The following is a 15,890-nucleotide window of genomic DNA, read 5'->3' on the forward strand; positions in this document are numbered from 1 at the left end:
TATATATATCAGAGGTCGCGTTAACCGAAAATTGTCCGTCATTGACAGATTGCAAAAATCCGAAGGCCGTCCGTCACTTTGACAGATTGCACTGAGGATGACCTATTGTAATTTGTAGCTGTAATTCCCACTCCTGTCCAGTTGGTGGCGAGTGCGCTCCAGTGTGTCAGCAGAGAACTGTATCCAGAACAAAAACGAAACTGTACATGCGACTACAAAGAAGCTACAACGATCTATCACGCCACATTATAGAGGCCAAAACGGTATTTATGCGCTACTTGCACGCCTACTTCCGCGTTCCTTTCAATAGGGCTCAGTCAGTTCCGGTTTAGCAATGGCTACGTTCTACACCCGCTGTCTCCAGGATCTCCCACGGATTAACGTTACTGATGTGCATCGTATTTGCAAAACAACAAAAGTACCATCCAGCAAGCTGGAGAAAGGCTTTAAATTATACGCAGCCTCGTATATACACGGTTACGAAGGTAAGCAACATTTAATATTATTCAGCTTTCAGTGCTAACTGTTAGCTAACTGTAAACAAACAGGAATGCCTTAATTGTTTTCATCATATGTGTTTGTGTTATTGTTATCAGTATCAAATAAAGACAGGCTGTCAGGGGAAGTCTGCGTTAGAGCCTTGTGTTACAGGTCAATGAGGAAGAATGAGGCACCACACAATTTAATAGTATGCTAGAGACATAGGGTTTACCGTTCTCCAAAACCAGTTCAGGTGTTCAAGTGCCTTCATGTGTTGTTTCCGAATTGTTCATGTGTGTTCCAATGTGTTCCGAATTGTTCATGTGTGTTCCAATGTGTTCCGAATTGTTCATGTGTGTTCCAATGTGTTCATTTTATTGAAGTATTACAAATAGCAAGGAGGTTTTGCAGAAGAATCAGAATGTTGTCAGTCTGAATTTGAAATCTGCATTTCTTAAGATACCTGTATGGTTCCAGTATGAAGTATTACATAAACACAGAGTAGCCACAATGTATTCTGCTCCTACAAAGCCACCTTGGTTATTGTTCTACTAAAATGTTACTAACTTGGACTTTATTAGCAAGGAGTACAAGTTAATAATTCTGTGTTTTTTTTAGGTTGGACTCAGGGATGTTTCACCTGTGGTGCTCACACACAGCAAGTGTTCATGTGTGGCAGGCACTGCTTTGTGCAATCACACGGTTGCCTTGCTGTTTCAAAGTGCCCATTATTCCCAGCTTAATTTATCTGTTGTACCCCCTGTGCTTAGCTGCACTGAAAGAGAACAATCCTGGCATAAACCACGAACAATGGTAATTTAACATCAGAAATTTAGCCTTATTTATAAGACATTATAATCACAATATGTGACATTGAGATTGTAGTCTAAATTTCACAAACAATGTAATTTTGAGAACAGGAGCATCAAAGTTCAATTTCAACCATTTATTTCACCATGATTTCAATATTTGACATGATCTTATTCAGTTCATATTAAAGATATCAAGGTAAAATTTTCACAAAATGTTCTTTACATTATGCAGGGTAATTTTATGTAGAAACTGAATTCTTTTAAAAGTGCATTTTAAGTTTATAGTTTCAGCTTTGTTATTCTCTCTAAGATTATTTACATTTGTCTGTCAGGGTGTGAAACCAGGCCCCATCAATGCCATGGTCTTCACAAAACCTGTAGCAAATTGTTCTGCACAAGGTGGAGTGAGGTAAGTTCAGCAACCACATTTTTTTTTAAATTGGTACAAGGATGCTGAAAACAAAGATACTTTGTTTGCTGCATTTCATTGCAAGTCTTTATGCTGTTAAAGTGTTTAAGCATTTAAAATCATACATAAAAAGTGTAAAAAAAAATAATTAAAAAAACTATAGAAATAGTAATTTAAGCAATAACAAATGTAATGTTAGCAACAATAATTAAGCTAAACATTTCCCTACAGAAGTGGACTCTACAGAGGGATGGTGGGCCCGTTACCAGATTCATGCATGTTTAGAGTTGAGGAGGCATACGCAGAATTCAGCCCTGAGGACAAGCCACTTGTTACCACCATGAACATGTCACCTGACAAGCCTCTTGTTGAAAGTGCATTCGGGTTGGTCCAGGAAGGAAGCGTATTGTCTTACCAGCAGCCTGTCTTAACATCACGGTACATCACACTACACAATGCCCCATCAACTCCACCTTTGCCTCTTGAAGGATATTATCTTGCTCCATCTAAATGCATGTTTGTTTGCACTGAGGAGGAGCTCTTACATCTTCAAAGTCTAAACACACCATTAGATGTGGCTCAGAAAATTGAAGAGGCAACACGCGAACAAAGCTCTTGTCCTGACTGGCATCAGCTTCGCAGATCAAGAGTAACAGCTTCTAGGTTTCGGGAGATATGCCATGTCAGAGGCCTAAGCTCTGCAGAGTCCCTTGCAGAGCGAATCATCAGAGGAACCCGACAGACAGCAGAGATGAGAAGAGGTGCTGAAATGGAGTCAGAGGTAACAGTGGAATACAGCAAGTTGAAAAATGTTAACTACTCACCCTGTGGCTTAATCATCCATCCTAATGCTCCCTGGCTTGGTGCATCCCCTGATGGCGTAGTTTTCGATCCCACTGACAATCCTCAATTTGGACTTGTTGAAATTAAATGTCCTAATGTCAAAAACATTGTTGACTGCAAATATTTGCAAATGGACCATGGATTTCTCACCCTGAAAAAGAGCCATGCCTACTATTACCAAGTGCAGGGACAACTACTGGTCTCAGGAATGCAGTGGTGTGATTTCATGGTGTGGGCCGAGGAGGATTATTTTGTCCAGCGTATCTACAGTGACACTTCAGTGCACAAAGTTATCAGAGAGAAGGTGGATTATTTTTACTTTTACACATACATGCCAAAATACTTGTCAATGAAATAACTGAAATTTTAAAGAAGTCAGAGAAATCAGAGAAATCTGTAAAACAGCACTCAAACATGTTATAAAATGTTTTATTTGTACAATGTCTGTTTCTTATATGTTCAATTCCATTTTCTGATATGTACAGTTTCATTTATATTAAATTCCATTTATCTTGCTTGTCATAACAGTTTCTTCTTAAAATAAACATAGATTGAGTTAACATTCATTGAGATTGGCAATGAAACGGTAACAGTTAAAGTAAGTCATAAATATGGAATAGCATTCCAGTAGTAAAAGTAATCTAAGATTTAATTTCATTTGATCCATGTCTTAACTAATGCCTTGTTTTGATAATTTGACAACAGACATGCAACTGTAAAAAGTTGATTAATGTTAGCACTGTGGGAAAGTGTAATGACGCCATCAAAAAGTTTATTTTGTTTGATCCTCCTGATGACCCGTTCCACGTGCACACGCAATCTCGCTATTGCCTGCGTTTCTTTCACCTGATGTGCTGGCATCTGCTTTCCCCTGGACAGAAATGGTGGACAGTACACTTTGCAATTGACACAGTCACTAATCAGAAAGCCTTTATCAACCATAACTGCCATGTCTTCTGTAAGTCTTTTTGTTATCCCACACTGTTTAAAGATCTCCTTGTCACTCACTGACCCAGCATAAAGCTGAGAGACAAATGTCACTGGACCATGAGGAGCTATTCCAATGAGGCCTTTCATTGTGCAGTGAGATTTGTAATTTGAGTACATTTCACTTTGGAGTAGTGGTGAGGATGGTGTTTGACATCTGATCTCAGTGCAGTCAATGATGACCTGTGTATCTGGGAAATCAGTGAACTCTTCAGGGAGGTTAGATTTCACATCAGCTGCTGAAAGCCAAACACACACTGATCCCAGCAGTGTATAGAGGTAGTTTGTCCATGTCACAATTATTCTGCTCACTGTGGAAGGATGCATATGGAAACGGTGTGCCAGGTCTCTCTCCTTCAATCCAATAGACAGGTAGACAAGGAAAAGAAAAAACTCATCGATTGGCTGCAGCAGCTGTCTCTGGAAAGGTAAACATGCATGAAAGTTAAGTTTGTAGAAGAACATAAAGTCAAAGTCAGCTTTATTGTAAATTCTGCCACATGTACAGGACATACAGAGAACTGAAATTGTGTTACTCTCGGACCCTTGGTGGATAACACAACATTCAATACAAATAAAATGAATAAATACAATTATACATACAATATACAAGGGCACATGGCAGAGAGTACAAACCGGACAGAGTAAGGCAAATGCAGACATATAGTGCAAATAGAGCTAGTAAGTATGATAAAGTGATAGAGAGCAGACAAGAACAGACAAGAGTCTTATGAGGTAGACGAAGAGTAGTATTTATAGATAACAAATTGTAAATTTGTACTGTGTTCTGTAAATGTACAGTCACGCTTACTGTGCGCATGCAAGTATATAACCTACCTCTGATGGTGGCAGTACACGTATGATGTCTTCCTGCTTTCTAGCAGCAGATTTAGCCCTGGACACACGAATTATTTTGTGTATGGATGGCTCGATTAGCCACCAGAATGACATCAGGTGACGGTAGCTGGGGAACCTATAAACAGAAGTGTTACTGAATACATTTACAAATTGTTGACATGTTTCCGTGTTAGTAATGCAGGTACATGCATCTAAAACGGAGTATATGTAATCAAATCTAATCGTAAAATTCTACCAATCTTTAGACTTACCTTGTGTAAAATCTGATGTCCTCATCTGAGCCGGCAAACCGCTCCAATCCAAAATCACGCTGAACGTGTAGCTGTTGTAGCTGTTTTTTCAGCTCCTCCACTTCATTAGAGAGTTCTTCTATTTTAGCACATGCCAGGTCTAGTGATGAAGGCTCAGGAATGCTACAGTAATCATGATCCATCGTTACATCCATGGGTATGGATTCGACGGATACCACTTCATCAGACGGCCTCTCTCTCCTCTCCCACACACTGGACCGCAATGCTTTAATGGCGTAATCATTCCAGGCAAAAAGCACTGGCACAGCGCCAGTAACTAACTTTCTTCGTGCCTCTGGTGTTTGCGGTTCAATAATCTGATCACTGCTAAAATGTTTACTGCAAACCTTAGAATTGCTGGTAGGACAAAAATCGTCTCGGCGTATGTTCACAAGCCACCGTTTTCTAAGGTCTACATCTAAAGGAAAACTGTGAAAACTTAAAGTTCCGTTGAACTTCGCAGAAGATGTACACAGCGGAACACAACAGTGTGCGTTGTATACCTTCTGCTGTCTCTGAAATCTATAAACACACTTTTTCCCGAACATTTCCTCCAAACTCCAAAACAATGGGCGACAACCGGAACTCAGCGAGCCCTATTACTTCAAGGCGGAACTACGTCACGAGTCTGCGTGCAAGTAGCGTATTGCTTGAATTTCCTAATGAAATCGACATAATTTGAAATTTAAGACTTGAGACAGGATGTGGTGTTGAACATGAAAAGTTAAACAGTCTCATCTGTTTATCTGTTCTCTTCTCTTCTGAAAATGTGAACAAACATAAATGCAATTAAATGTGGTATTAAATTTAAAATATGAAAATTAAAATGACGGGTAATGACGACCCTGTTCGTCAAAATGACGGGCAATGTTAAAGTCAACCGCAACCTCTGATATATATATATATGCCTCAGAGAAAAAAGCCCATGTATTGTATTGTCTTGTCTTTTATTAATCTTGATTTTTTCACAACTGTAAATAATATGTTCAGTTGTTTCTCACCAGACCCTATCATACACAGAACATTGTGAATATACAGCATGTGTCACATGGGACCACTTTGTAATACTTCTGCATCTTTTTTTTTCTTTTTTTTTTTTTTAAGTTTGAATGTTAGTCACTATGCACTGTCATTACATGAACAAGCAAAAGTGGGACAAAAAAATTACTTTGTAATTGTTCCGAAATGTCAAATGGCATTAGAAAAACACAAAGGTAAATTAAAAAAAAAAAAAAAATCATTTAAAATTATTTTTGGCTGAAATATCTCTTAAAGCAACATTTTCACCTGAATTCTTGTATACTTAAACTCGTGTCGTTCCACAGACAGCATGTCATACTGGTGTGGAACCACATGAGAATAAAAAAAAACATTTTTGGGTAAATGTTGTAAACTATTGTTGTATTGTAATTAATACTTGTCTATGACATTTCACCTGTTAATGTGAAATTATTCTTTTTTTTTTTTTTTTTCTCCAATTTCACAGGTGCACTTTTGTGATGCTGCAAATTGGAGTGGGTTTCTTGCTTGGCTGTGGACTGCAGAGAAACACATCTTGTCTTGCTGAAAAAAGAAAGGGACTACCTTCTCCAAGGAGGTTCAAACGCCATTGTCACAGAATGTGTTCAGTTAGCATTAACATGCATTTAGCATTAATGGTAATGGAAAAGATGATGTTGTTTAAGCAGATAAATGAAAGCAGAATACATATGGACCAAATAAGAATGTTTTTGTTTGTTTTTTTGCACCTGCGCTGATTTGCTTTGACATTGTTTTAATTGTTTTAATAACATGTTCTCTACACTGAATGTTAAGACATTTTGGTGCAGGGAAAAAAAAAACATTTACAGTGTTATAATTGAAATAAATAAATAAATGTAAACATGCACTGTTTTGTGGATTATTGTTTCTTTACCTGAACACACAGCAAAAAGCCAGTGTGCAATGAACTCAATTTGAGTCAAATGTAACACTCCTGAAATGTATATATGACTCCCTCCGTTTTGGAGTGAAAACAACACTTTCAAAAGAGTGAAATATGAACATTACTCATGAAATACTGAAATAAACTCATATGCTAGATTTACAAATATACTCTTTCAGTGTTAAAATGTACTCTGTGAGTAATGTACATGTTTCACACTTTCGAAAGTGTTGTTTTAACTCCAAAACGGAGGGAGTCATATATACATTTCAGGAGTGTTAAATTTGAATCAAATTGAGTTAAATGTACACTGGCATTTTTGCTGTGTAATGTTGCGGTTATGGACTCTTAAAGACATAACCGCTTGTTTGAATCTTTTGAGTAACAAACCAGTTTTAGCATTAACTGAATGATTTTATTTCTAGAATGTAATGGCGTGCATTAAACTGACAAAAGAAGGAAGTGAAACTAACAGTAATGCAAAGAACAGCCTATAAATCAACAATGAGCAACAATATGCAGCTCAATTACATTCAAGTTTATTTGTATAGCAATTTGTATGATACAAAGCAGCTGTACAGAAAATGTAGGTTACTACAATATATTTCTACAATATATACTACAAGTTGATCTTGAGGAATTTTTCCTATTACAGTATACGTGTACTGGAAATTACATTTAAACACCAATGAAAAATGCATATTTGTAATAAGATCTATTTGAATTTAAGAGAATAAGAAATATCTATCAACACTTCTCCATTGTGACTGGTGGACTGTAAATATATCAGTGCTAGCAGAATTTAAAAATTTGGTCAGTCATTTAAGAGGAAGTGAACGGCCACAGGAAGAGCTGCTAGTATTTAAAAACAGAGTTGTGAGCATGTAATGAAGAGGAAGACTGACAGGAAGAGAAAATGGCTGATAAGTGTCATCTGTGTCTGCTGGGACTGATCTTTCTCTCTTCAATTCTCACGGGTAAACACGTTTCTACATGCTCTTTGAACTCCTGTCAAAGAGTTCAATTTATATCTGCATTCAATAAAGTTTCATTCAATAATAATAATAATAATAACAATAATAATAATAACAACAACAACAACATCCATCTTTGTTTGCCCTCTAACTCTAGCACTCTCTTCTCTATTTTATCTTTTTTCTTTTTATTTATTATACATTTAACAAAAAACTAGCTTGCTCTATTCTTTTTCTATTCTATCCATTTTGTTTATTTTCTATATAATCAAAAAAAACATTGCTATTTATACCGCATTAAATTATTCTGAGACTTGTCATAGCACTTACATAGCATTGTCTTTTGTTGATTTTGATTGCTCCCATTGTCCTCATTTGTAAGTTGCTTTGGATAAAAGCGTCTGCTAAATGTAAATGTAATATATTGTGTTTCAGGTGTCAGAGGAGTGGATGATGTTCATGTGTTCATCAGTTCTGGTGAAAATGTCCATCTGCCCTGTAATAATGCTCTTCCTGACTGCAGCTCAACTACATGGATCTATAATAACAGACATTCAGCAGCAGTTGAACTGATTGGTGACGGGATAAAGAAAAAAGACACAGAGAGACATGAGAGGCTGAGTCTGGGGTCTGACTGCTCTCTGAACATCAAGAACATCACAAACGAAGATTATGGATTATACAGCTGCCGTCAATGGACGGATGTGAATAGAGACCAGAAACATGGAAATGATACATGTGTTTATCTGCATGTTCTTCATGGTAATGTTATGATTATGTGATCGATTTAAAAAAGGCAAATTCTTTATTTAACCTCTCATGATGATTGAAAAGTGTGTGATTTGTGAGTTATTTTGTGTTTCAGTCTCTTCATCATCCTCACAGACTGAGATCAGTCCAGGCAGCTCTGTGTCTCTCTCCTGTCAGATGGATTCATATTCATATACTGGAGGCTCTTGTGGTGATTGGATCCATTCTGAGGGAATTGAGCTGTTCTGGGTGAATCAGGCTGGTGTTAAACTGACGATATCAGACTCCAGATATCAGATATCAGCTCCAGGACACTGTATCATCACTCTGACTACAACACTCCTGAATGAAGATGTCAACAGAGATTGGAAATGTGAAGTTACTCACAGAGATCAAGTCAAGACCTCAGTCACATATACTGTCAAGAGTTCAGGTGAGAAAACATGATTGTATGAAAATATGATTGTCATTTTCTACAGTATGATTAATCTGTACTAACAGATGTCATCTTCTCAGCTCAAGATAAAACAACGACAGCAGTGATTCCAGTCCACATCACAAACTCTCAGGATCGTAAAACTGAAGGTACATAATCACTCTCTTTCTCACATCAGTGTTTTGCAGGTCTGCTATAAACTGTGCTTTATGTTAAACCAGTAAGTTTGCTTTGAAATGCTTCTATTTTGTTTAAAATGGAACACAGTCACACTTCTGGTGCTAGCGGTTAAAATGGCCAGCCTCTAAAAACAGCTTGTAAATCTCTCATTATGTTGTATAATCACCAAATATTGGATTCAGTCTTTTTGGCAACATGTTTTCTCTCAATTAGGACAGGTATGCATTGTATTTATTTTTTAAACTCATTGATTTGGGGCCTCATTGATATGAGGATAAATCTTTGTGAAAAAGAAAGCATTTAATACTCAAAATAGTTTGTGTACATGAGCGTACACTACTACATTAATTTTGCTGCAATAAATAAGTGTTTAGAGTTTTGTGAATAGTCAGTAGTCAGTTGTATGTTTGCAGTAGTTAGTTTTAATATTATGGTCAGTATTGTTGAGGCCTATTTTTGTGATCTTGCCTATGGGACGGCACTGATTAAAAACAGCAAAACACAATATACAATATACAGTATAAAGTACAATAGTCTCACTAGTAGAAAACATTAGTAGCTTTTTCTTGTTTTATTAACACTAAACATTGAGATGAAAATGACTTCAGTAAGAAATCGTCTCGGGTTATGTATGTAACCCTTGTTCCCTGAGGGAACGAGACGCTGCGTCATCAACGCTATGGGGAACACCATTGGCGAGCCTCTCTCTGAAAATAGTCTACCAACCAATCAAATTGACGGGAGGGACGTCACCAACGTGGTGACGTAAGGGACCAGGAAGTATAAAAGCACATGCGTTTCAAGTGGGCTTCAGCTTCCAGGAATGAAGCGATGTGCGGCAGGAATGCGGGAATTATGGTCCATGACGCAGCGTCTCATTCCCTCAGGGAACAAGGGTTACATACGTAACCCGAGATGTTCCCTTCCGGGAACTCTGGCTGCATCATCAACGCTATGGGGAACGAGATATCCACGCCCCCATAATTCCAAATCCCTGCCTAGTGTCTGCTAGAACAAGGGTGGAAAGAGTTGTGTCTGGTGAATCTTGCCAGAACACAGGAACATACTCCACCTGGTGAACTTGCCAGGACGCGAGTGAGAATATACCTCGGCCCTCAGGCACACGAGGATAAGGTAACAAGCCTTTGTCTGGTCACAACCAGAACAAGAGGGAGAAATAGTCCTCGGCCCTCAGGCACATGAGGATAGGGTAATATACCTCTGTCTGGTAGCCAGCCAGCACAAGAGGGAGACATACTCCTCGGCCCTCAGGCACACGAGGAGAGTGTATTAGTCCTTTGTCTGGGAGACCCAGAACAAGAGGGACACAAGAATGACTCAGCCTGGTGAACTTGCCAGGACACAAGTGATAGAAGCCTTTGTCTGATCACACCAGAACAAGAGGGCGATGTACTCCTCAGCCCTCAGGCACACGAGGAGAAGGTAGTAGTCCTTTGTTTGGGAGCACCCAGAACAAGAGGGACACAAGAATGACTCATCCTGGTGAACTTGCCAGGACACGAGTGATATAAGCCTTTGTCTGGTCACACCAGAACAAGAGGGCGATGTACTCCTCGGCCCTCAGGCACACGAGGAGAAGGTAGTAGTCCTTTGTCTGGGAGCACCCAGAACAAGAGGGACACAAGAAGTGCCTGGTGAACTTGCCAGGACACTGGAATGTCTCGGTCTGGGGGTTTTGCCAGAACGCGAGTGATATAAACCTTTGTCTGGTCACCAACCAGGACAAGGACAAGAGGGAGAGATGCACCTCGGCCCTCAGGTGCACGAGGTGAAATATATACTTTCGGCCTGGACACTGCCAGGACACAAGGAAATTCTGTTATTACCCAAGAACTGAGGAGCCTGAAGCGGCTCTCAGGTCTAGTTCATAGAAGCTGACGAATGTAAGAGGTGAGGACCAACCCGCAGCACTGCAGATATCCTGTACAGGGATACCTGCTGCAAGAGCTTTAGAGGCAGCCAAGCCCCTAGTAGAATGAGCCTTGACCCCCAACGGTGATGGCAGGCCAGAAGACTCATACGCAGTAGAAATGGCATCTACAATCCATCTACTAAGGTAGGTTTTGAAACAGGGCACCCCCTCTTAGGGGGGCCATAACAAACCAAAAGTTGCTCTGTTTTACGCCACATGGCAGCTTTGTGGACATATGTGCAGTTTATATAGTAACACAGTGATCAGAAATCTCCTCTAAAGGCTCGAATGGAGGCTTACAGAGGGCTTCAAGCACCACTGCAAGGTCTCACGTAGGGACTATGGGTCTCACTCGAGGCCAAAACCTGAGTGCACCGCGAAGGAATCGTATGACCAGGGGGTTCTTGCCCACTGAAAGGCCACCAAGAGGGGCGGGGTAGGCCGATAACGCTGCCACGTAAACCTTCAAGGTGGAGTGGGTTAACCCTGTAGAGAAACGTGACTGCAGAAACTCCAGAACTGTACCAATCGGGCAGTGAACTGGGTCTGAATTGTGCTGACTACACCATGCAGTGAATAACTTCCATCTAAGGCCATAGAGTTTCCTTGTGGAGAGAGCTATGGAATGTAGGATGGTCTCAGCAACCTCAGTTGAGAGACCAGCCTCTATGAGATGTGCCCCCTCAGGGGCCACACCCATAGTTTCCCCATCTCTGGGCTTCCTGACGGGAATTTCCCATGGAGAGCCACCTAGCAGGGCAATTATATCCAAGAACCAAACTCGGGCCGGCCAGTACGGGGCTACTAGCAACAGTCGTATTTTATACCGCCGTACTCCTTCCAGAACTCCGCGGAGCAGAGCGATCAGGGGAAAGGCGTACAGACGTAGCCTCGGCCACGACTGTACCATTGTGTCCAGACCCAGAGGAGCTGGGGGCACTTAGGAGAACCAGAGGGGACAATGCAATGTCTCTTGAGTCGCAAAGAGGTCCACTTGGGCCTGGCCGAATATTCTCCAAATCTGTTGCACCACCTCTGGGTGGAGCATCCAATCCCCGGGCCTCGGCCCCTGCCTAGACAGGACGTCTGCTCCCACATTGAGAAGTGCAGGGATATGAACAGCTCTGAGCGAGCGGAATTTTCCATGTGACCACTGGAGGATATGGTACGCCAGCTTGTATAAGGGGCGTGAGCGCATACTCCCCGGCGATTTATGCCATACACTACCGCCATGTTGTCGGTGCGGATCAACACGTGACAGTCTCTTAGATCTGAGAGAAAGTGTTTTAGTGCCTGGAATACAGCCAGCAACTCAGTTTATGTGCCACGAGAGATGCTGACTGCTCCACAGGCCCTGGGCTGAGCGGCCACTCATGACCGCCCCCCAGCCGGTGAGGTATGCATCTGTTGCTAGCGTGACGTGGCGACAAGGTGCTCCCAGGACCGGACCTTGGTATAGAAACCAAGGTTTCTTCCACATGTCCAAGGCACGTAGGCTTTGGTTTCGAGCCACCACTGTAAGGGCCTCATGTACAGCAGACCAAGAGGTATCACGTTGGCTGCTGCTGCCATAAGACCTAACAGTACTTGGAACTGTTTGACAGTGAGTGGCAGGCCTAGCTTGACCGCATTGACTGCAGTAAGGATCGACTCGATCCGAGCAGGTGACATTCGTGCCTGCATCGGGGTCGAAATCCCAAATTACTCCTAGATAAGTGGTTCTCTGTATTGGAGACAGCACACTCTTCTTGGTGTTGAGTCTCAACCCTAACTTTTTCATATGAGTGAGAACAACATCTCCATGTTGAACCGCTAACTGTGTTGAACTGGCTAGGATCAGCCAGTCGTCTATGTAGTTGAGTATGCGAATGCCCTGGAGTCTCAGTGGAGCCAGTGCAGCATCCACATACTTCGTAAAAGTTTGGGGAGACAAGGCTAGGCCGAAAGGAAGAACTCTGTATTGATGAGCTTTGCCCCTGAAAGCGAACCTCAGAAACTTCCTGTGTTGAGGAAGGATGGAGACTTGAAAGTAAGCATCTTTTAGATCTATTGTGACAAACCAGTCCTCGGACCTGATTTGAGACACAACTTGTCTGACAGTTAACATCTTGAACTTCAGTTTCTTGACTCAATGGTTCAGCCGTCTGAGATCTAAGATGGGCCTCAGCCCCCCATCCTTCTTTGGAACAATGAAGTACCGGCTGTAGAACCCGGCTTCCCTGTCTAAAGGAGGGACAACCTCGATGGCCTCCTTCCTTAGAAGAGAATTTACTTCATGCTCCATGACCAGACCCTGCTCGGGGCTCACCAGGGGAGGAAAGACCCCTTCGAAAGGCAGCGGTGGAGCACCGAATTGGATGCAATAACCTTTCTCTACAGTACGCAGGACCCACGTATATACATTTGGCAGTAGTTTCCACGCTGCCAGAAAGTCTACTAAGGGAACCAGCCTCCCGAGACTGGCTTCTGGTATTACTAGAGATATTGATTTGATGTCCTGTAACAGCTCGCTGGCAGGAGACACCTGAACTAATTTATCTGAGGACCCCCGTAGGGGTAGCGAACCCTCTAGCTCCGCTACGTTTCCGGGCGGAGAGACTAGAGGAGGATGTTCGCTTGAGGTTGTCGCGCCCTGTAACACTGGCAGGGTTATCTGACAAGCCTCCTGAGGGCCTTGAGGAAGAATGATCACCATGAACTGTGGTGATAACCGCTCCATCTCGAGAGGGGCTACCCTCATTGGCCCTAGACAGTAACTGTCAGGGCCGTTTGGTCAGGGACCTCCTAGACTGGAGCACGACCCTCAGATCGGGCTTAGTTTTGGAGGACCCTGCCCTCTAGGTCTTTCCGGAGGGGCACGGGATGCAACGCTTCTCTTTTGGGTCTCCTTGTGCAAGGAGCTGGTACACGGCTGGGGCTGCTCTTTTGCTGCAGCCCCAGAGGAGTAGACGCGGCGAGGGAGGTATTTCTGGAATGCCGCCGCTTGTCTCTTGGCCTCTTGATGTCTATCGACGACCTCATTGACAGAGTCGCAGAAGAGACCAGAGGACTTAAGCGGGGCGTCCATGAGAAGGACCTGTCCCGTTCTTTCATATCGGACAGGGTCAGCCACAAGTGCCTCTCCGCCACCAGTGCTGCCATGGACCGCCCGATTGCTCAAGCAGTCTCCTTGGTGGCACGGAGAGAAAGATCGGCTGTGCGGCGCATCTCAGAAACGTTAACCTCCTGGCCATCGTCTTAGTCCTTCAGCAGGTCAGCCTGAGTAGCTTGCAGAATGGACATAGTGTGCAAGCATGATCCGGCCTGACCTGCTGTCGCGTACCCCTTGCCCAGCAAAGCATATTTAACTCTTAGTTGCTTGGTGGGCAAGGAAGGAGCCTTCAATGATGATGCCGATCCAGGAGACAGATAGCCCGCGAGCGTCTGTTCAACCTGTGGCATCATCTTGTACCCGTGCTCTTCTAACCCCGCAACATTTCCATAATACTCAGAAGTGGGGACGAAGAGACGGGACTAGTATGGTTTCTCCCATGACCTCGACACCTCGGTGTGGAGGTCAGGGAAAAACGGAAGGCTCCTTCTCTGGAAGTGTGACTTTGTCCGCAGGAAGCGTTCGTCTAGTTTTCTTTGCTGCAGCTCATCCATTATTTTGTTCGGGCCTGGCTAAATTTAGTTTCTCAACTGCCCATGTCACTATTTCCAGAAGCTCCTCGTACTGTGGGGACCGGGGTAGCGGTTGTGAACTTTCTTCAACGCTCTCCACATCAACCTCCTCGGAGGAAGATAGGAGAAGCGCTGAGACCTCATCCTGATAGGAAGTAACCGCAGCGCGGGCTTCCTCATCCAGTAAGAGGTCCTCCGATCTGTTAGGTGAGGAGGGAGATAGGGGATCACCCATCTCCACACCCTCTAACAGATCGAGTTGCGAACCCCACGAGTGCAGCTGCCGTTCCGCCTCGGCGGAAGCGGGGCCAGACCCGTGGGGAAAGCTAGCGAGGGCTCCCTCCTCGAAGAGGAGTTCACACTGCGGACAGCCAGCCCCCTCGAGGACTGACTGATCATGCTCCGCTCCCAAGCAGACAACACACAGAACGTGTGTATCCCCACCAACAATGAAACGTTGTCTACTCAAAAGAAAGTTGTGCAAACTGGCACAAAAAACAGCAGACATGTAACAGACAGACAAACAGAGAGCGCTTCGCTGAATGACAAAAGCTGAAGCCGGCTTGAAACGCACATGCTTTTATACTTCCTGCATTTATGTATTTTAAATGTATTTAATCCCAGGTTTTTGCTGCTGACATTTGATGATCCAGTTCAACCGTATAAGCAGAGATGACTTAAGATGAACTAACATTTGTGATATATTTTCCTTTTCAATGCTGAAGAGTGTTGAACCTTCTTCTCCTGTGTTCTACTGCACAGATGTGATTTTTTTTTTTCCATTCAGTCTCAGGCTTATTCACTTCAGTTTTTCTCTGTGAAAGGGCTTTTGCTAAAAATATAACTTTAAAAAAAACAAAAAGAAAACAAGTAAGCCCTGCCCAGATTTAAAAAGTAACACAATAGTAACACAAAAGTAATGTAACAAATTACTAAGTAGCATATATACATACTAGTTATGTCTTGCTAGCCTGTTAAAAACTTTTAAAGTGGGTGTTGCAATTTGCCCCATGGCTGTGCCTTTCATTGGGCTAAACTTGTGTCTTTGTTAACTGGGAAAAAAACTAAAAATAAAACTTTAATGGCAGCAGATGTGCAGCAGAAAAAAAGAGGAACTGGAATGTGAATGTGTGTGAATACACAACATCCAAACCTCAAGAGTGAGATGACACTACAACTGTTCTAATGAATACAGTTTTGTTCTTGTGAAGGTGTAGAATAGCTATCAGTCATCTCAGTATTGAGTATTCAGTATTGAGGCTCCACTCTGTAGGCTCTCTCTGTCAGCTCTTATAGAGGGTTTGCGTCTGCGTCACATTTTGGTCAGTTACCTGGATGCACGGCCATTGTG

General features: G+C 42.4%; 2 protein-coding genes across 2 annotated transcripts in view; both read left to right on the plus strand.

The window, feature by feature from the left end:
* The window catches only part of LOC141341641 (obscurin-like), a 31,881-nt gene extending 18,317 nt beyond the window's left edge, over positions 1 to 13,564 (plus strand). The window contains exons 4-7 of the mRNA XM_073846421.1: positions 8,013 to 8,339; positions 8,443 to 8,760; positions 8,844 to 8,912; positions 13,383 to 13,564. Of these exons, the coding sequence (XP_073702522.1) occupies positions 8,013 to 8,339; positions 8,443 to 8,760; positions 8,844 to 8,912; positions 13,383 to 13,564 (896 nt within the window). The remainder of the gene's footprint in view (positions 1 to 8,012; positions 8,340 to 8,442; positions 8,761 to 8,843; positions 8,913 to 13,382) is intronic.
* LOC141336572 (uncharacterized) overlaps positions 1 to 15,890 on the plus strand; it is a 92,353-nt gene that overhangs the window by 39,910 nt on the left and 36,553 nt on the right. The gene's annotated exons all lie outside the window — the stretch shown is intronic.

Source organism: Garra rufa, chromosome 1 (genome assembly GCF_049309525.1).
Source record: "Garra rufa chromosome 1, GarRuf1.0, whole genome shotgun sequence".
NCBI lineage: Eukaryota > Metazoa > Chordata > Actinopteri > Cypriniformes > Cyprinidae > Garra > Garra rufa.